This window comes from Fusarium subglutinans, assembly GCF_013396075.1.
Source record: "Fusarium subglutinans strain NRRL 66333 chromosome Unknown NRRL66333_c0000020, whole genome shotgun sequence".
NCBI classification, from domain to species: domain Eukaryota; kingdom Fungi; phylum Ascomycota; class Sordariomycetes; order Hypocreales; family Nectriaceae; genus Fusarium; species Fusarium subglutinans.
In genome coordinates this window covers 81970-102684 of record NW_023502083.1, presented here as the reverse complement: position 1 = coordinate 102684, position 20715 = coordinate 81970, and the positions used below count along the sequence as shown (strand labels likewise).

General features: G+C 49.6%; 4 protein-coding genes across 4 annotated transcripts; 1 reads left to right on the top strand and 3 right to left on the bottom strand.

Annotated features, from left to right (window-relative positions):
• Positions 1–1780: 1780 nt before the first annotated feature.
• On the bottom strand, positions 1781–2875 carry FSUBG_2379 (cell wall protein; the record flags this gene model as incomplete). The annotated part of the gene is made up of 1 exon (XM_036680144.1): positions 1781–2875. One exon carries the CDS (start codon positions 2873–2875, stop codon positions 1781–1783), a length of 1095 nt encoding a protein of 364 aa, XP_036542056.1.
• Positions 2876–5801: 2926 nt separating this feature from the next.
• FSUBG_2378 (SNF5-component of SWI SNF transcription activator complex) lies at positions 5802–9082 on the bottom strand (the record flags this gene model as incomplete). The annotated part of the gene is made up of 2 exons (XM_036680143.1): positions 5802–8622; positions 8676–9082. The coding sequence occupies 2 exons, from the start codon at positions 9080–9082 to the stop codon at positions 5802–5804; spliced, it is 3228 nt and encodes a 1075-aa protein (XP_036542055.1).
• Positions 9083–13212: 4130 nt separating this feature from the next.
• On the bottom strand, positions 13213–13581 carry FSUBG_2377 (uncharacterized protein; the record flags this gene model as incomplete). Its single annotated transcript, XM_036680142.1, has 2 exons — positions 13213–13414; positions 13505–13581. The coding sequence occupies 2 exons, from the start codon at positions 13579–13581 to the stop codon at positions 13213–13215; spliced, it is 279 nt and encodes a 92-aa protein (XP_036542054.1).
• Positions 13582–14680: 1099 nt separating this feature from the next.
• On the top strand, positions 14681–17568 carry FSUBG_2376 (1-phosphatidylinositol-4 5-bisphosphate phosphodiesterase; the record flags this gene model as incomplete). The annotated part of the gene is made up of 4 exons (XM_036680141.1): positions 14681–14704; positions 14762–15337; positions 15406–16880; positions 17394–17568. 4 exons carry the CDS (start codon positions 14681–14683, stop codon positions 17566–17568), a joined length of 2250 nt encoding a protein of 749 aa, XP_036542053.1.
• Between the last annotated feature and the right edge of the window lie 3147 nt (positions 17569–20715).

The window sequence follows — 20715 nt, the reverse complement described above, 5'->3', positions numbered from 1 at the left end:
TCTGGAGCACGACAACTGGTCGAGGTCGAGTACTGGCGGCTGCGACGTTGTCACTAAGGCTTCTCTTTATTTGCTCGTGATTTATTACCTTCAAATTAGAGCAGCAGATATGGCATTACTGGCCTACAGCGCCTGTGTCACTACCACACCACTGTTGAACACGGGTTCCGATACTCTTCTATTTCTTCTTCCATGGTTCGAGGATGAACATGCCTGCACAGTCCCATCCATTTTAGGACAAGTGGGTTGGCATTGAATCAGTCCAGGTCAATTATTTCCCCGGAGTTTAACTCTGGTCCAGTTTGACAACTCACCATACTATGTACATACCTCCCTGGCCGACCTTACCTCGTAACTACTAATCATCGTGCTATCAACCGACGGAATGAGAGTTTTAAAATCATGCCCACCTACAATAACTCCAAAACCTTCCTTTCTTGTACTGAGATCTTATGAATTCAAAGGTCTTTTTTTTTTGCCCCTTTTTTTTTTTGCTTACCTCTCCACTAGGACCCTTAAAAAGGTCGGGACCGCATCCGCCCGTACCTTGAGCTAGCTTGGGCCTCCACCGTCGCTAACCTTTGGAATGCCAGTTCAGGAACCCGGGCTGTCGGCCTTTCCACTTCAGGCCTACAAGGGCTTCTATGCTAGGCCAGGGCTAAGCTCAAAGTGAGCTGAATCTGGCGCAGCCCGAGTTTGGTGCTCTTACCCTATATCAAATATACAGATGCTGTTTGGTACCAATACGTATTTATGGTCCTTCATATTGAAAGTGCTAATCTACCTTTGAGCCCCTTCGATGAGCTCGTTCTTCTGGACTTACTTGACTTACTTAGTGTGGCATGTACCGCAAATGAAAGGCCCCAGTTCCCAGTCTGGGATACGCTTACAGTGCATACGCACGAAATGCTCAATCATAAGTGTCATTTTACGAGCGACACAGCAGCCGCTAAACAGTGATTTAAAATAAAGTGCCACACAAGCAACAAATTTAGATATCCATGGCCCAAAAATGTAGGATATATTCGGATAGACCTATACTACTCAAAGGAAGAGATGTTTTCATTGTTGTTAATGTGAGCATGATGCTCTGCACCGTTATTAGATAGGTGCTCGAGGCAATTCACACGAAGTCCACAACATTAAATAGAGCAAGATGGGAGAGCAAGTCCTCACCACAGAGCTTGTCATCTAATAAAGCCTTGACGACGCAGGAGAAAGTTTCGACTCCTAGCCCAACCAGATATTAAAGGCACTGTCAAATCAACAATAACCGGCCTCATCGTACGTTTGGAGGAACACGGCTTCACGTACACACTCACAAAGATCCATCTCACTCATGCTTGACCTTAAGGACGCATTATACAAGCCAGACTTGAGATATTATTAATTGAGTTTCTACATACAACAATCCCATTATGTAGAGGATGATTGGCTTGGCTGCGGGAGGGAAGAAGTATATGTTATATGCAGTATGAGCAAGCCCAGACAACTCAAAAACTGGCACCACGAACCAGATCATGCATGCTGCAAATAATTTCCCCCGAGTACCGCAAAGTTCTGGAACCAGGGATATATGCTGCTTCAGCCGATTGCAGCCGTGACTTTCGTTATCAAATTCGTACAGCACTTTCTATATGACTCCCCTGTGAAAAATATTCGTGTCCGAAACGCCTATGACCTCCATGACCTCCATCGAAACGGATGGTGGAAAATATGAAAATAAAGGGAAAGAGAATGCTTTTTATCAATGATGCAAAGGAAATATGAGATTCCGTCGTTAAAAGTTGGACGAGGCGTTCACGGGTGTTGGTTGGTGATAAGTGTCTAGCGTGGATTGGAATGGGCTGCGTTGAGGCCCTGAGCTCCCGACACTACCGTACTCAGTCTTCTCAACGCTGTGATAAGGGCCGTTGCTGCTAGGACGGCTATTGTTCTCATTGAAGTCCATGAGACCATCGGCTTCCTCTTGGTGCTTCTTGCGGCCCCAAATTCGCCATGCGACCAGGCCAAGGGCACCAACGACAATTGCGCCACCAATACCGACAACAACTCCAATGACTGTGTTGCGGGTCTTGGCCGACATGCCTGAAGAGCTCCCGTCGTCATCACCGTCACTCAGACCAGGTGTTGACGTAGACACACTCGTAGTGGTCATGGTCTCAAGGTTACCATCGCTGTTTGTCCTTGTGACGACGGCGACGTGTGTAGAGGTAACAGGCTTAGCAGTAGTTTGGGTGTTCTTATCGGCGGCAGTGCTGGAAGCCTCGTCGTTGTTCTCGCTGGCGGTGCTACTGGCGTCGTCACTGTTCTGGTTGTTGCTGGAGGTGCTGGTGGCTGCTGGGGAGTTGGCTGTCGACTGAGCAGCAGTTTTGGCGTCAGTAGCAGAAGCCGATGACTCGACGTTGTCGGTAGCTTCAGATTGGGTGGCAGCGGCTGTCTCGGAGGCCTTGCTATCAGCAGCACTGGACTTCTCAGCGGGCTTGCTGGTTGGAGAAGCGTTTGTGGGGGAGGTATCAGCAGCGGTTGTCTTTGCAGAATCGTTGTTGGTAGGCTCAGCATCAGTGGCAGATGCTTTTGTTTGGTCGTTGGTAGCCTGAGTAGGCCCAGCATCGGTTTTGGCAGAGTCATCCGAGGTAGGGTCAGCTGCATCAGTAGGAGCAGGATCGGATGCTGAGTCTGCTTGAGTAGCTGAAGGGTTGCTGTCAGATGCAGTTGCGCTTGGTTGTGAGTCATCGGACTGGCTTGGGCTTGCTCTGCGGACGAGTCGACGCTCCCGCAAGTGAATCTTGTTGATATCAATCCATGATGCCTGAGCGACGCAGACAACGGCAAGCGCTACCATTAGCAGCTTTACAAGGCGTGTCATGTACATGGCGGCTGAGGTTGTGGAGTGTCGCGAAAAGAAAGGTTGACTGGGTAGGCAGGATATGCCAGCTGAGATATGTAGAGGTTGTCGTCCTGGCTCACAACTACCAAGGGGAACGAAGGCGTGATGGCGCTTTAAACTGGTCGCTGACGCGAACTTCGGAGCGAAACACTGCCAAGTGAGGAATCTGGATATCCGTGATCAAGAGTTGTGTCAAATCGTCGTTTGTGACTACCTGAACGAATAGGCGTGAGACCAAGAATAACAAAACTGTTTCTGTATCTGTAGTGGATAGAGTCGTTTGATGCAAATGAGTTGCGTGAGCGAGAGTGAGATCGACGAGCCAAGGCTGAGCTGAGATACGATGTTAAATTAAACGATAGAGGAAATAACAAAGACAGAAAAGCGAGAGTGAGTAATACGAAGGTGAATGGAGTCACGAGAGTAAAGATTGTGTGACGGCACCGACGGGAATTGAGACTTATAAAGGGACAAGGGCAGGCAGACAAAGAAAAAAAATATGGGTAAACTTGATGGATGGATCATGGATGGATAGATGGAATGGAAAGATGGGTCAGAGACTTGTGAGGTCTTCTCGTATTTGCATGCATGGATCCGGTGGTACTGGATGGAGGCTGTGCTTGCCCTAGCAGACTGCGCAGGCCACTGCTGAGGTCGGCTGCGTTTGGGTGACATGCGCCAAAACTTCACCTAAAGAGCCGCCTAAGACCACCTACCTACTAGGTACCTAACCGAAACAGACAGCCCGTTGGTGGCCACTGGCGGCCACACTGATACGGACGTGTCTAGACCATGCTCGAAGCTTAGGTTTACCAGTGGAGGACTTTCGATTTTTTTTTAAGGTTGCCCGTGCCGATATGGAACTTCAGTCAAAAAGCCACATAACAGAGCCAGCGTTTCGTCTCGGTAGATGTCACTGACCGATTCGACTACGGCCTGTCTATGCCATTTTTTTTTTTTTGGGGCGATCTATTGCTTCTGTTTCTGCACGGTCCCCTGAGCGACACACATGGATGATTTGTTTTTATATGCAAGTGCGCTGCTGTTACTGACAGGAAGACACCAGTTAGGTAAGGTACCTATTTGCCGACGATATATGAATGAGACATTCCTGACTCCTCCAAATTGGTATAGCTTGACGTCCTTTTTCACATCAGGCTCTCTTCATAAAGCGTTGTGTTCCTCACCATAGCCTACTCAGCTATACTCCGTATGCTTCACAGCTTTCAAGTCAACTGGCTAGTAGAGGTATAACATCCATCTCGAATGGGTCTCCTACCCCTGTCAACCAGCCCTCTAGGAGTCGTCGTCATCACCCTTCTTCTGCACTCAACTGCTCACATGTCGGTAGACGCCCAGACGCCATGAACAAACGGCTCCCTCCAGGCCCTGGCCCATTCTTATGACATAGCTCATCGTCAGGGTCTTGTCAACGAAATTACAGTATTATCTCCATCAAGTGATTATCCACTCTGTCATTGTCTGGGGGATCAAAGACGAAGCAATAAACGGGAGGCTGGCGTCGTCCGATGGGGAAACGGGCATCGCGCATGGATGTATGGGATAGGTAAGGCATCCCCTAAAAAGATACGTATCCATTCAAAAATAGCATCGACCCACCAAAGAACCTGATCCCCCCGGAACGCCATGCCAAAAACTCCCCGTCTTCCCGGATCGCCAATCATACCGTACCTTAGGAAGATATCTATCCGTACGGAGCACTTGTTCTTTCGTTCTTGGTCTTTTCAGCCGTCTCCATTGTCGTCATGCTATTGCTCCCTAGAAGATCTTATAGCCATGAGAAATCCACCTACTACAGCATATCATCGAGGTTGTCTCTTGTTCTTAATTTACAGCATCATGCTAGACCTCCATCTCTCCCCACGTACTAAAACGACAACTGTCTGAGAAGCGTGGTAGTGTTCCCAAGGCCTCTGCCCCTGTGGCCCTTCATGGTTCCATGTGGAGGTGTGACTTGTCATCAAGTTCCTCCTTGCTTATGGTGGTGTGAAGGATTTTTACTACGTAGTCACGCTTTGTTGATAGTCAGACCAGCGCAAATACTGTATCGCCAACCTCGCTTCCTACAGACAAGTCTCATCAACCCCTCAGATCCTTTCTCGTGGTCTCGTCTGTTGATTTGTTTCATATCGAGAGTCGGGCAGTAACGTGTCTTTCATGTTACGTCACTCTACCTGGATCCTTTTGTCGATCTGTGCGAGGCTGTGTCGGGAATCATGGGGATGCTTAATATCAGCCCAACTAATCCCTTTCTTCTGCCCCTATCTCGTAGCCGAAGCCTTCCAGGTCATACCCACAAGAAGCAGGGCTAAGCAAGCACTAGATGGGCAGGCGGAGGACGAGCGAACTAGCTCAGTCTGCTGTCTGTCATGAGGTTATCCGGACTGTTTCATACACACGATAGTTAATGGTTTCAACGGAGAAGCACAGACACTAAGTCATTAAATAGTATTGCACTATGAGAATTGCATTTCCTATCGACACCTCTCCCTGGACGGGTTAACGATGCGCTGTAAGATAGTAAAGCTAAGATATTGAATCACACATCGCCTAAAAAGACCATGCTTTTCAACAACAAACTACCAAGATTAACACAAACTCCAGCACTGGAGGATGTAGCTGTCAAGTCTGATAACACTTCCCACATGGTCGTAAGAATGTACACGCAATTTCTTAGAATGAAAGACAGTGTGTGACTGATTGAATGAATGAATGAACGAAGGAATGCGTGTGGACGCTGTGGGCCAATTCCAGTACTCCAAGGAAAGGCTGCCTTTACCCGAAAACGCCAAGCAGTAAAAGAATCAATGAAATTGTAAACCATTTTTTATCATATATGGTATCTCGATGAAATCAAAGAACTAGGCGAGCCAACTGTTGAGGCTCTGAGCTACTGGCTCCATATAGGAACGTTTCGATATGCTGGGGAGTTATAGCTGTGGAGGACCCGAAAAGGGGGATCTTGAACGTACATCCCACCCTGGGAACCCTGTCTACCATGAACATGATGATTTGGGACTGGGCTTGTAACGTATATGTTTGGGTATTGTTGAACCATGTTTGGTGCACCATAGACAAGCGCTTGATTCTGCATTATATAGTTCTGCTGCAGTTGCTGATTGAGGCTGTGCATGTCCATTGGGGCCCATGATTGGACAGATGTTCGAGGTCGTCGTTGTTGATGTTGCTGTAGCATCTGCTGCTGATGCATCTGCTGCTGCTGTATTTGTTTAAGTGTAGTGCTGCTCCGAGAGCGCGCCATGTTTGCATTTTGGTGCGGCTGCGCAGGTGCTGATACTCGCCGGTGATGCTTGACTTTTTGGGCAGCATGACCACTCTCTTGCGTACCATTACTCGAGTATGACAAAACTCTGGAGTGTTGAACAGCATTGACTTGCTGGGAGCTTAAACCCGCGGTAGGACTCATGGCCATGCCTCGACTGGAGCTGCGTGACTCGGTACGGCCATGCGAGATCTGACGGCTATGTGGTGTCATGCGACCATAATCTTGGGGTAACGACAGTCGACGACTGGCGCTCGGACGGGAGTTAATAGGGAAAGAAGGTGTCATAGCTCGATTTTGCGCCTGTGACTTTGCTTTAGGAGGCTTACTGCCTCGATTCTGCATACTCACCGGTGGTGAAGTCTTTGTTCGCAGTGTCTGATCCATCTCAAGCACAGATGGGCTCAGGGATGATCGACGTTTCGCTGACAAGTTAGGTGCGGAAACATTGGTACGAAGATGGGCTAACTCTGGTTTGTCGCGGCTCTCCTGTATGCTTGACTTGTTGGCCATCTTCCGGGTCTCTAGAGCCAAGCTGCCAGAGCTACTGGCAGCTTTTCTTGGTGCCGGACGAGATGACCACGAGCTCACAGCTCGAGGGCTGGGAGCCGCATTAAAAGAACGAGAAGTTAGCTCCATGGCAGTTGATGGGCGCCTTGGTATGGGCTCAGGCTCAGGTATGGAACTCAAGGCAGGGCTAGCGTCCGCGCTTCGAGAACCAAATAACTGAGCAATTGATTGGCGCCACGATTGACGTCGAGACATCTTCTTGATAACGGTCTTCTTGACCCCTCGCGTTACGTCCTCCCCGCGTCTTGTACTCCCAATTGCATCCTGGCTCCCAACACTCATAATAGTATGCAGAGTGTCCTTGCTCGGCTCCTTTCGAAGCGAAGGTCGGTTGGGGTTAGGTATGGAGCCTGTCTTTAGCCCTAAAGGATCGGTGGTGACTTCCTGTTCGATCGTAGTCACCGCCCCTGTCTTTAGGGACCCCTTCTTGCGGGAGGCATTCAGGAACCTGTATATCCTACTGCCACCACGACCAACATCTGCGGTTGGTGACGGTAGCTGTTCCTGAAAGTCTCCTTTAGAAAGGACGATTGGCGATGTCGCAGTGTGCGACACCCGTGGCTCGAAACTCTTGTTTGATTTCAACGAAGAGAGGCGCATGCGGCTACCACGACTAAACGGCGAGAATGGACGACTAGCAGGGCTCGAGGGGCTTGTTGGACAAGTCGAAGAGGTATCATCATCTGTCGACGACAACGGGACCTCGAGATGGATAGGCAGCCGGTTACGTGTCTGAGAAGGCACTAAGGAAGAAGTTCGAGTCGAATTCGAATCCGAGGGCGAACACATCCCGGACATGTCCACGTCAAGCTTTTCGGAGGTCATGGTGTTCTTGTCCGTGACACCGGATCTCAGGCTGGGCAACGATCGGAGAGAGACATTGGAACTGTAACCACTATCGACTCGAGACGCAGAGCGGTGAGTTTTCTCCGACGAAGGACTTGGAATGAAGCCACTATCAGATCTTGACAGTCCTTTAAGCATTTTGTTTTCGAGTCCAAGTTGCATTTTCTTGGGGTCGGGCTTTGCATTTGGATCTTCCCTTACGTGCAGAACCTCAGCAACCGGAAATGAGACAGCATTCCCGTTCCCAGACATTCCGCCATCGGCTGTTCTAGATTTTTCTGCATCGCTCGAACACTCGGGAACACAGCTTGCCACTCGAGAAGTAAGTGATTTCTCACCCGTCATTAGCTCATTGGCCTCTGTCATCGTCGAGCCCTGATTCCTCAATCTGAGTGGGTTCTTGGCTTGCTCATGAAAGTATTCCGCACGAGGGGTTGCTAGTGCCGTCTCAGAAGCCCCTTGCTGTTTGACGTCATCCTCAGGCATTGGAGAAGTTCCGGGGGCCCCGTTTGTGATGCGTAGGGATCCAAACTTCATACCGCCTAGCTGTTTATAGTCAGCTTCGACCGGCGTTACGGCTCGGTCCGGAGATTGTGCCTGGGAAGGGATTGTCGTAGGCATTGACATGCGTCTCGCCATGCCAGATTCTATCGAATTGTGCCTGGACTGAGAGGGCGTAGCTGGGAGACTTTTGCGGAAACTTGACTTGGCTGAGACTGGGGGTTTGGAATGATGGGCCCTGGTTGCTATGCCTGGAGTTTGAACGACCGAGCGGCGGCGCATTGGCATGTAAAGAGAGACGTCTGAATTTGTTCTGCTAATGGACGAACCTGCAGATTGGGTGGCGTTGATGGTATCATCCGTCACATCCTGACTGATCTCATCAGAATGTTTATTGGACTTGGAGATGATGGGCTCGCTTGGGAGCTTCTCCTTTGCATTGAGAAGCTTCTTGGCCTCGGCAGCTCTCGTATCGTAGCTTGCAGAGCCACGCCGTACAGTAACAGGCATGCTATTTTCAGGCAGTTAGCTCTATTTATCGACATGGAGACATGTTGCACAAACCTATCAGCGCGCGCCAGTGGGCGGTAGCTGCTATCCTGAGCAATAGAGCTGGTCCTGGAGCTGTTGACGAAAGCTGGCAGTATAGGAGACTGCTCTGACTGGATAGACCGCGTACGCGATTTCAAATCGCGCACGGGGTCTCTACATGTAGGTGATTGTATAGGACTGGAAGCGTCACGAGCTGGGACGGCTATACCGAGCCCAGGCGCCACTCTTCTCGTTGTAGAAGCCTTATTGGGAGCAGGCGGCAGCGATCCGACCAGATACGAGTTGGAGAAGTGCTCACGATGGGGCGTCACAGCAGTAGCAGTGTATGGCAGACCAGCTGCAGATGCCTGGCTGCAGTGAGGTGGCTTGGATAGTTTCCGATGCCCGCGAGGGGATTCGGCGGATTGTTCATTGCCCATTGGGCCAAATTGGTTCAACTCCTTGCTCGTGAGATGATATCGGAAGGAGAGGAGGTTGGTTGCTCGTAAGAGCTTGTGAGATGCCTCAACAAGCAGAGACGACCGTTCACTGGTACATAAACGCCTCCATGCCGTCAAACATGAATTATCTCGTCTTTCTATTCAGCCGCGAGGAAGGATGAAATTGAAGCTCAAGCTTCGCGATATACAGGATGGAGGAGTATATATTCGTAAAGTTGGCTGATTGCTTAGTCTATGATCTAGAAAGAGGACTGAGAATAAGAAAGAAGCTCGGTGATATGAGAATAGAAGAGAATAAGAGAGCAAGAGAGAGAGAGAGAGGGGGGGAGGTTGGACAAGGTGGAGTCGAGTTTAAAGATCCATGGCATTTTTGGCGGAGTTGATTTGAAAGTAGGCGTCGCATGAGGGGAACTCCCGGGCCAGGACAAGGAGAACCTGGTTGTTAAGGTGAGGTATGAGATCCATGGGAGGGGTGAGACCATAACCAACATACCAAACTCGATAAGGACCGGACGAGGCGAGACGAGACGCTCGCATCAAACAGCACAGCACAGCACAGCACAGCACAAGTGACCACAGCCTTGAAGGGAGCAGAGCGGAGAATAGCGCTGATGCGATGTGATGAAAATAGTAGGTACAGTAACTTGCTGAGGGGACACATGCAAGAAAAGAGGAGCTGCGCGTCCATGTCACTCCCGGATTAGACGAACTCTGAAGTTTCCCATGTTGGAGAGGAACTAGGTAAGGTAGTTAAGCTAGAGGAGCTATGATATGACGGGAAGAGAGTGGAGCTTGGAGAGCTTGGAGGTTAACTAGCAGCCTTAGCAGAACACCTAATGGTCACCAAAAGGCCACCCACCAACCAAGAAACCAAGGAACCAAAGGGAACGAGCTAAGGCAGCCAGGTAGCACTAGCCAAGGCACCTCCATCGATACTTCCGATCCTAATACGATTGGACTGGATTGCACGTTTTGGCAACCGCCCAACAGCCAATCAACTGGTTGGGAGGGCAATTGACTTCGGAAAAATGCCCTCGATTCAGAGGCGCCAAGGTTTCAATGCATCTCTGAAGCCTGGAGATAACAACAAGTCATGTCACAATTTATGCGTTGGAGGCCGACTTTAGCGAGTCTTAGTCTTACCTATTCAGCGATCATCCGAGGTTATCTCCCTTAGTACTTTAGCAGGTACGTACCTATAATTGAGTTTCCGTCATGAGGTGGGCTTCTTGCACTCGATCAACCTTTTCCAACAGCCACATCCACCTGGAGTGATTACGAGAATTGAGTTACAATTGTGTATGCAGCCTCAGCAACAAGCGAAGTGAACATGGATGTCGTGTCATCTAGGGATGGCAGGCAGGTCGATCAGGTCTTGGATTTTTACACACCATGATGATCCGCGAAATTTTGCTTGTGTAAATCATCATCTTGGACGACTTCCGCCAGCTCCTTTGTTTTATCCGTCTCATAGACGATCCTGCCAAACACGAATCCATAATATCCCATTCATTCATATTGGCCAATAAACCCCGTTACCTATGGAACAGACAGTACCACTTTTTCTTATTGCAGTACGAGTCGGCGGGCTGTTTGCAAAGTTGCGGAGAGCATTCACTCACACCCCCTGTCGGCCTCTCTCTCGGAACCTCAAGCCTCTTTTCTCAACCTGTTTCTTTTGTCTTGTCTTGCTCAGATCGAACTCCATGTCGGTCGAAGCTACCCAACGAGGAGCTGACATGATTCTGTCCAACTAGCGGCTGAGCTGCAGCGTTACAGATCGAGTGCCGTGGATAAAACCTATTCTTGACTCGACCCGACTCGGCTGACATTGTTACTGTCAGCTCTAGAACTCTCACCAAACGAAACACGCAAGCCGTCCGAGCGCCCTCCTCGTGGATACGATGCGATGCTGATGCTGTGTCATCGGAGTCGGCATGTTGTAGAATGGAGACCGACGCGCACCATGACTTATACTCAACACGATACGATGCGATACGATATGGCTGCATCATGATTTCCCCATGCCGTCATCTTATCATGTTGTATAGCAATGCTCCACCAAGACCGAAAGCAGCCCGCACCTACCACCTCTACCGGAGCGTTTCAAAGGGGATCCATCACTCAACGTACGATACCCATAGATACCTATGTATGTACCCTCAGGCTAGCTCAGATAACCTAAAGGGTTAAGGTAGCAAGCAACCTTGGTACTACTTTGGGGAGAGCGAAAGCTCCAAATCCGCAAGGCAGTCTAAGCCATATAAACCGACTAGACCAAAGTCAGACCGACACCGTCCGCTTACTATAGGTAGGTACCCAGGCATTCTATTCATACAATGGCAGTATTATATCACTCAAATCCAGGCATTCTGATAGTTCAAAACTTGGTCACGGTTAATATGTCACCAAACTCTGTTGTCTATCCACGCGTATAGCCACACACGCGCTCGCCATGCCCACTGCGCCTTGCAGCCAATAGCTCACGCATAAGCCAAATCGCCTTTGAGCCTCCCCTCCTGTTGAGCGCGCTAATCAACTCATACTGCCAGTTTTCTGGCACTTATGTCAACGTAAACATGAATAAACACAAGCAGACTTTCATGGCCGACATATGCCGCCGAGAGTTTAGCAATCCTAACGTGCATTGCATGCATTACGAGGCCTCTTTCTGACCCCTCACAAATATTGGCGTGCAAGGTGAGGTCTACTCAATGTTCAATGACTTTGGATGCCTTGCCATGAGCCTTGTGCAGATAAGACTGACCGCCATCGAAGGTAAACTTAGACTTAGTTGATAGAATTACCTGGTTTCGCCTTTTTGATACTTCGTAGTGAATGTCTAATTAACAAGAGCTAGCCTCATTCCCGACCTGTTCCGCATGACGCCTGACCTCTTGACTTCGAATCTTCAATACAGCAATAGTTATTCCGGATGATAAGTTATACGAAATGAGACTCTTGAGTGTGGGGAAATGCTACGGCTCAAGGTCAAGCCTCAAGGATCGGATCCCCATCCATCGGCCGACAGGTCAAGATAGACAGGGTTCCATCCTGGGCATTCGACATGGGTTCATTTAACATCCAAGATGACACGCGAACTTGTCTGATCATGGCTTTTTGCTTTCTACCCGTGTCGACCGTTTCATCTGTTGCTCAGCGAACTCCCTCAACTGCGTTCTCACATCAGAGCTCTTAGACACTGGATGGTATGCTGACGGATTGGGGTTAACACAAGACGCAATCATCACATCATCAAAACAAGTCATAGACTCCTAGTGCACGATGTTTGCAGGATAACCCCACATGGGAATCGCGAACTCGTACCATCGAATTCTCCGGGATCGACATGAGAGTTTATCTACCATCACATGCGGTGTGCCATTGGCCCGCCTTTTCAGATATCCAACACCCAACGATGTGAAATTCGTGTCAGCAAACTCTCAATTGTTCTTCACATGCATACCCAACCTCTTCACTTCTTGACATTCCCCGCAGCGATTTGATTCCGAGGGTACAAAGACAGAACCCGGAGCAGTACTGTCTTTACCGATACATCTCACTAGCCTATTCACAGGCTTTCAACGAGGTATGCAACCTGTACCGGATATCCTCAACTGACGCAAAACGTTCTCCAATCTACAGAGAACGAGCGGAACTTGACAGTGTCCACTTTGCCAAGCGCGGATATTACCTACATCCTTTGAAGCCGCAACTCGACAGTTCCGGGCGAATGGTTTAGTGGTATAATACTCCCTTAGCATGGCTTCGTTGCTCATCAACCCTTCATCCGGGAGTGGTCCAGGGCTCGATTCCCTGTTCGTCCAACCATGGTAGTCACTTTCTATCCTCTCACTCTTTTTGCTGCTCAAATACTCGAAATGCTTCCAGAGCTCTCAGCGGAAGACGCATCAACACTATACTCCACCCGCTATTTCATAACGCGTATGCTATTTGAGCATTGTAAGATACCTATTGAGCCTTAGACATTGCTATATACAACGTGTATTAGGTGAAGACATAGCCACCCTAAGCCATGAACTCAGTAGCCTTGCGATCGATATCAAGTCTGAGAATTCAACACAAAAGCGAAACTTGCACCTTTTCCCTCATTCACCTATCACCATGGTGCAGCCACTTCCACCAACCTGAACCTCATGGACCCTTCCTGCATCGACGTCAATACGTGACCCTACGCCATATACCTGCTTCTGAGGGTCCTTTTCTTGCGGATACCAAAGAGTTATCGAGCCCTCAATGATTAGATGAGTCGTAAGAGCGGCGTGTGAGTGTGGCGGATAGTGAGTGTTTCTATAATCATGTATCAGAAAGGATATGTGACGTGCAGAGGCTGCAGGAATTCTCGCTGTAAAGACATTCGTAATAGCAAAGAAGACTTACGGCGAATCGCTCCAGGTGAAGACGCGCTCGAAACCCCACGCTCGAACTTGCTCTTCGTATTCATTACCGAAGCCCATGATGCTGAAGATGCAGTATTAATAGATGTATATAACTCAGTCTCGCCAGTTTGATCAAAAGTGTTTGGTCTCGGTGCAGCTTTGCAGAGTATGATACGTTTAGCTTTGGAGATATCCACGAAAGCCCAACAGTCTTTGTAGATGACTTCTCCAATTGCTGCAGTCTTCGAGTAAGTAAAACCTTGGGATGTGAATAACGCTGTCATTGAATGTGGCCAAGGTATGACCTCACTGCTTACTACCTTACCTTACTTAGTCAATGATGCTTCGGCCCCACCCGCACCGTCCCGAGCGTTTCAAGATTGATTGGATTCAAGTTGGGAATGTTTTATGCCTCTGGCAGAGCATAGAAGTTACTGGTTTGCTACTTTGAAAGATCAATCAATTGGCTTGAAGCATCTGTGAATCTGGAGAATAGCAGGGCTCATCATTGATACAATACAGCGCACAGTAACACATGGCAGCGCAGCACAGCACAACATGACACGGCACAGCCCCCATTCCATTAGGCCGTTGCAATCGTTTTCACACAGTCATCCTCATTCTGAGGACACAACAGCCGTGGCCATGATGCTGCTTGGTCGCCCTGCTTCCTCTAGACAGTCAACTACGGCCTCTCCAATCATCTCTTCGCCCCCAAGCCTCCATGGTCCAATCTTTTCCAGCCCTGGGACTCGATATCCATTCTCTTTCAGCCCGTCCCCTGCTCGACCCATCCCCCTAGGGCTGTGCTGCAGCACGCTAGCGAGAACTGGACTCGGCTGTTAGCTTGGCTACTGAACCGGGGAGACCGCCGTATTAATGTATCGCCTATCAGACAAGCGTGCTGACATCGAGTCCATCCATTTTGTCGCCTTTCTTCCCCTTCTTTCAAACACCTCTTACTTGCCAGCGCTCAATCCAAGGACCTCTGCTCTCAAGATCGGATTCAAGATACCGATTCTCAACTGCAAAGCAAAAGAGTCCCGGGCTTGCAATTTTCTCATGCTTGGTTGACCAACGGGGCAGCCCTTCGCTCCAATGGTTTCTGCCATATAACCGTCGCCGACATCGCCAGCTTCAAACCCCAATTCGCCTCGGGGAACCATAGCTCGTCACCATGTCGCTCTTCTGTGGCCTCATAGTGAGCCATATCAGCATCTCAAATCTCTCGATCGTACCCACTAACATTAGACTCCAGCGGCGCCGTAGCGCAAAGGACGACAAACCTCGCCGCGCCCGTACTATGTCCATCTTTGGTAATTCCAACTTCCAGGCCATAGGCGCTCTCAAGGGCATGGTTCGTTTCACCACCGCGGCATCCCCAGCTCCCATGTATGGCTGGGAACAGCCTGCAGCACAGAAACAACCACCGATCGACGAATGCTCCAGCCGGAGTTCTGACCAGCAAGCGCCAATTCCCGATATTCCGGACATTCATATTACTACTGAGATGCATGAGGCCCTCGATCGTACATACCATGACCTGCGAGGTTCAGAGCCGCGACTATCTAAAGCCAACTTTGCCGAGTTCTTGCGAACTGTCCAGGGCGAAAGCGAGAGTGCCGTGAGCGAACTTGCCAAAGAGGATTATTCCTTGGGAGATTTCAAATACACTTGGGTTACCGACTTCTCATGGGAGGCCACTGGGCCTTTGCCGGAGAAAGATCTGTCAAAACCTCTCACAAATTACTTTATTAGCAGCAGTCACAACACCTATCTGGTTGGGAATCAACTGGCTTCACTGAGCAGAAGCTCCCCTGAAGCATATAGAACAGTACGTTTGTTCGATGGAATCCCACAAGCACTTTGGAGGGTTGTTTAGCTGACATTGGTTACCAATAGGTTCTTCTTCGAGGATGCCGCTGTATCGAGATTGACGTGTGGAATGGGGATACAATCATTCCCACAACGAGAGGCAGAGCCACCAAGATTGACCACAAGCGTGGACTCTCGGGAGAATCGTTTCCCAATGTCGCCACCACGGTCATTGACAAAGTTGAAGGCTATCTTGGTGACAAAACCGCCAATCGCTCTCGCAGCACCAGCTTAGGGAGCCGAAACTCCTCCCCACGATCGAGTTTGAATCACGTTTCGCTCGAGACACGAGAATCTGGAGACTGCCTGGACGTTGCCAAACCTCTTTCACCACGCACAAGGCAGTCGTTCCCTAAAGACGAGCCAATTGTGACCCATGGATGGACTCTGACTGCGCCGTGTGGATTTCGAGAGGTGTGCAGAACTGTTGGCGAATCTGCATTCGTCGACAATGACCTTCCAATTATAGTCAGCCTTGAGGTGCACGCAGACGAGGACCAGCAAGAGGTCATGGTTAGAATCATGAAAGAGGAATGGGGTGAGATGCTTGTGGATAAAGCATTCGATGATACTGGCCCGAGATTGCAACTCCCGAAGTTGGGCGAGCTGCGAAAGAGAATTCTCGTAAAGGTCAAGAAAGCTTCTGCAAAGATCGTGGTGCCGCCCAGCACTATGGATTTACCTGCTATTTACGCACATGACGAGGATGCATCAGGGTCTGAGGATGAGCATCCCTCGCAGTCCACAGGTCCATCCCTGACAGGTTCTAACAGTACGTTTCCTTCACACGAAAAGAACACAAGCTCCAAGGTCCGGATCTGTGAGAACCTTGGCAGGCTTGCTGTGTACACACGCAGCCAGCACTACAAGGGTCTCGCAACTAAGGAAGCCAAAATCCCTGCCCACATTTTTTCTATCAGCGAGAATCGTATCCTGGAACTTAACCAGAAGCAGCATCGCGACATGTTTACCCATAACAAGGGATACTTCATGCGCGCTTTCCCTGCAGGTCGAAGGTTCGATAGCTCAAATCCAGACCCAAGTCTCTTTTGGCGTGGCGGTGTTCAGATGGTCGCCATGAATTGGCAGTATCTGGATGAAGGCATGATGCTCAACGAAGGCATGTTTGCAGATGAGAAGGGTTGGGTCCTTAAACCAGAGGGTTATCAAAGTTCAAACAAGTCTGCGGAGACTCAGAGCGAAGCCACACCAGGTCGTACCATTAATTTGAGGATCATAGTTTTTGCTGGACAACACATTCCGATCCAAGCTGGCGACTCAGCAGACGCCGGTCGCTCAGCCAGCACCCTAAGGCCGTTGATAAAGGCAGAGCTCCATGTCGACAAACCAACCGACCCTGAACGTGACGCATATACGCAGGAGCACAAGTACAAAGATAAAACAGATGTTGGTAAGACGGACCATCCCGATTTCGGCCCCCACGGCTCGACCCTTCAGTTCTTGAACATTCCCAAGGTGGTTGAAGAGCTCAGTTTCATCAGGTTAGTGGACAACTTTCTCAATTCTGTCATGTATCGGCATCCCACCTTCCCACCCCCTGCTCTCGGACCGTCTCCTGTGTCTTGCCAATCACAGGTGTGTCGTGGAAACACTGCAGTGAGTCTTTTGCGCTCAAAGAGCCTACACTATAGCGGTGAGCTCCTTTCTGTCCTACGGTGGTAGTTATAACTCATCGGCTTCCTTGGGTATCAAGGATCGGCTGCTGTCCAATACGCGCTTTGCCCCCAGGACACAGACCTCCAGTTCGGTCTGAGGGAGGCGCAGATCACAGATCCAAATGCGGTTAATCATGTTTGATCATCGGGTTGCTATTTGCCGTTTCCCACACTATCTAGACTGGTATGGTCATATCTGGTGCACCATGATGGTGACTCGTGTCATTCACCTCCCCATCCTTAAGGTCCGCCAAGTCAGTTAGCGGGGCGGGGCGGGACGCAAAGCTTGTTGGTCGGCAACTCTTGTTTTATATCGTACTAATTCGATAAACTCCCTAGGTTCAAGGTCGAGGACGATTCAGCCAAGCTTGGCAGCTCGCCACTGCTTGCCTGGGCTTGTATCCGCCTAGACCGTCTACGACCCGGCTATCGTTTCATCCGACTCATGGACTCGAAGCCCCGCGTTGTACCAGGGGGGAAGCTGCTGGTTAAAATTGAGAAGACATTGGTTTGACCGATAGCATAGTTCATCCTTGCGAATGATGCTGTACATCAGATCCCAAGGACATTACTCATGTACTGTGGCAACTTCCTGCTGTGATGGTGCTTTGTGCATGCTGCACAGCACTACGCCAGCGTCTACAGCGATCCGCGTCACACACTGGCTGACCATAGGTCTTTGGCTGCCAGCATATTGCACTTTCTTCATCCTGAGGTTTAGCTCCGTCAAGTCTTTCAGGCACTTTCGCCCTTCGTGAAAATGTGTCGAGTCACGGTCAGATCGTGTACACGGATGAGTCCCCATTTTGGAGGGGGTCTAAGTAACTGGCACCCGTTTTGCTCTCTGTGGTGGTGTTTCAATGAGCTGATAGTTGTATTGCTGGGATTTTGGTTAGATTTTGACAGGAGTTTTGGGATACCCAGGAACCATGAATACTTTGTGCCATTTCTCTTTGCCCTCGAGCTTTTCGCCGTTTGTCGTAGTCGGTGCTGAGTCGAATTGGCGTTGCTCGTCCGGCTATTTGTGAGTCGAGGAACGTCTTTGTTCACCCGTATGATAGGTAGTGCTCAGACGACGTCCAAGTTGCCTACATAGCTCTTTCTCACCCGCTGCAGCATCGAGCGACATTGCATGCATAAAGAACACACAACACCTGGCTAGGAGCTTGGCGTGCCAGCCTGGCGGCACTTAACATGCATCACAAGTAAACTACTGCATACACACTGCGAGGACACTACCCGCTCGCATGTCATGAGTTGATCAAAATTTGCTCTATTTGAAACGTGCTCGTGTAGCTATCCAGAAAGAGCAATTTCACAGTTCGCTGTTATGCAAGTCGAAACCTCGTTGGGAACTTTCTGGCATTGTGGTTCAGCATCCTGGTTTTCTAAGGTACTATGGACTTGCAAGGAGATGAGCGTGGGCCAAGTCCTTGTTTGGCCAGTATCGAAGCGCTGATATGTCCGGCTGTCAACAGTACACAGTAGTAAAAGTAGTAGCGATACTGCTCATCCTCAACAAACCGCTGGTGTTAACCCTTCGCCCCTCGGAATCCCTAGCGCAGTAGGAGGGACCTCACTAATCGTTCATCAGACGGGATACGGTATGTTTAGTCTATAGTGCTAAGCCTGGCTCGTGTGGCGGTCTCTATGTTGCAAAGGATGGCCAGTCTTTTATGAGTACTAAACGTTATCCAACTCGAGGAACCTCGAGGCTATAGTATTGGCCATGGTGATAATGGTAGTCCTGAGAGCTGGGCGCTCGCACTCTCACTGCATATGTAAGCTAGGTCTGGGGCGTATGATGGCAAGAGATTGTGCAAATATTGCCGTGTGGTCGTGCATTCAGCTTGCATATCTTCCAATCTAGTTAATGTCCTGAAAGGGCTGAAGAGGCCCGGGAATTCCAATCGGGCACAAGCGGTACTAGTTTAGTTCATCTGAAGGCGAGTTGAGCACAGGTGCATACAGTAGAGATAGTCACATGCAGGCCTAGGGGGACAAGATCGATAGTCGCCGCGGCTACTCCGTAGATGCAACCAGTCTGCAGGGTGATTGTTGGTGCCAGAGAGGGACGATGGGGCTGGTGCACAAGGTTTGCTACTTGTCACTGGCCTAAATATTCGAACAGCATAACGGTACCCTAGATTCCATGCATCTCGTTGCGCCGTGGCCCGATCTGTCCATCGCAAACTAGGCTTGACTCGGAATACCCATGGTTTCTTCTCAGCTGTAGAGCGGAATATGCGCCGTGTCCTTTGCTCGCAGTGACAGGAGTTGATTTCCGAACAAAATAGCCTCAGTCGACTGACCACAAACGATACGGAGTAGAGCCTGGATATCGCATCCCAAGTTGTTTGACTGTTGATTAAAGTCATTGGCCCGTCATTGAGCAGCTCAAGGCAGTCGATCATGTTGTTCGTGTACTGTGGCGGATCCTTCAGAACCTCGGACATGATCCTCCCATTTGCAATCACGATCAGTTGCCAGTGCGTATTTCGTTATGTCCTTCATCAAGTGCTGTACACGTATGTACTTCGTAGCCATTAGAGGCTTTAGACCAACACCTACGTTCCACATTCAACCCTTCAGGATGGATTGGAGATTTCGTTGGTACACGCTCCATCGTATCAAATGCTTGAACTTTCCATATCGTGGCCAAGGTCCCTCCCTTTCCACAATACAGCGCACGCTACGTCTCATGCAAGGTTCAACGGCGGGCTTGTCTCAGCAAGGGAAGAGCTTTATGGATCTAGCTGTGGCATTCGACGGAGCTAGTCATTGATACTGACTTGTGGCTGCAGTCTCAACGGTCCCGTGATGAGGCCTACCTGTGGCTACCTTACTGTGGTGTGGAGTCGTTCCGAGGCTTGGTTGTTGGGTTATCATGACCAAAAATGACGAATTTGCCCAGGCCCAGGGGTGTAAGAAGACTTCTGAGGTTGATTTGAGGTGCTAAAAATACTTAGTCTAAGATCCTCTAAATCTATACTAGATTATGCTACGTTTACTTAAGTTTACCTAAGGCTTTTTGTCACCTTAGATACATCCCCTTGCCAGGTAGCCAGGTCAGGTTTGCTAAGTATGTTGGCTAAATCTAACTCAACTGATGCACCTAAGCCTTGCCTTGCAGTGGGTCAACGACCAGTCTACAGTACTCCGTAGGTGCATCCTTAAACGGAGTCAAGACGCGCAGTAGAAGCCACTTCCGGGTTTAGGTTGGTAGGGACGAAAACACGAGACTGAAGTTTGGGAAATGGGTGGATTTCGGTGTGAGACAGTCTCATGTGTACCCCCGTCCCCTAGGCGTATTACTAAACGCTTACAGCAAGCATTTTGTCTGATTTATTATACCACTCGAGGTTATGCGGTGGATGGCTGTAAGTGCCAGTCAGTTAACCTAGAACGCTTGCAGTATGCCGCGGTAGCAAGAATTGCTCAGGCTCGACTCAAGGGGGTTCGTAAAGGAGAATCTGGCATGACCTGTTTGCGGCTGGCTGGGCACCCGTCGGAAACGATATCCCTCCATTAAGGACTGGTCATTTTCGCAGTGGCTGGCGAAGAACCGACTTGTAGACACGAGGAGTGGAGCTCGAAAAAGCAACATGAAGTTGAAGGCTAAGGTAGCTGGGTAGGTGAGGAGGGATGATAGACATTACAT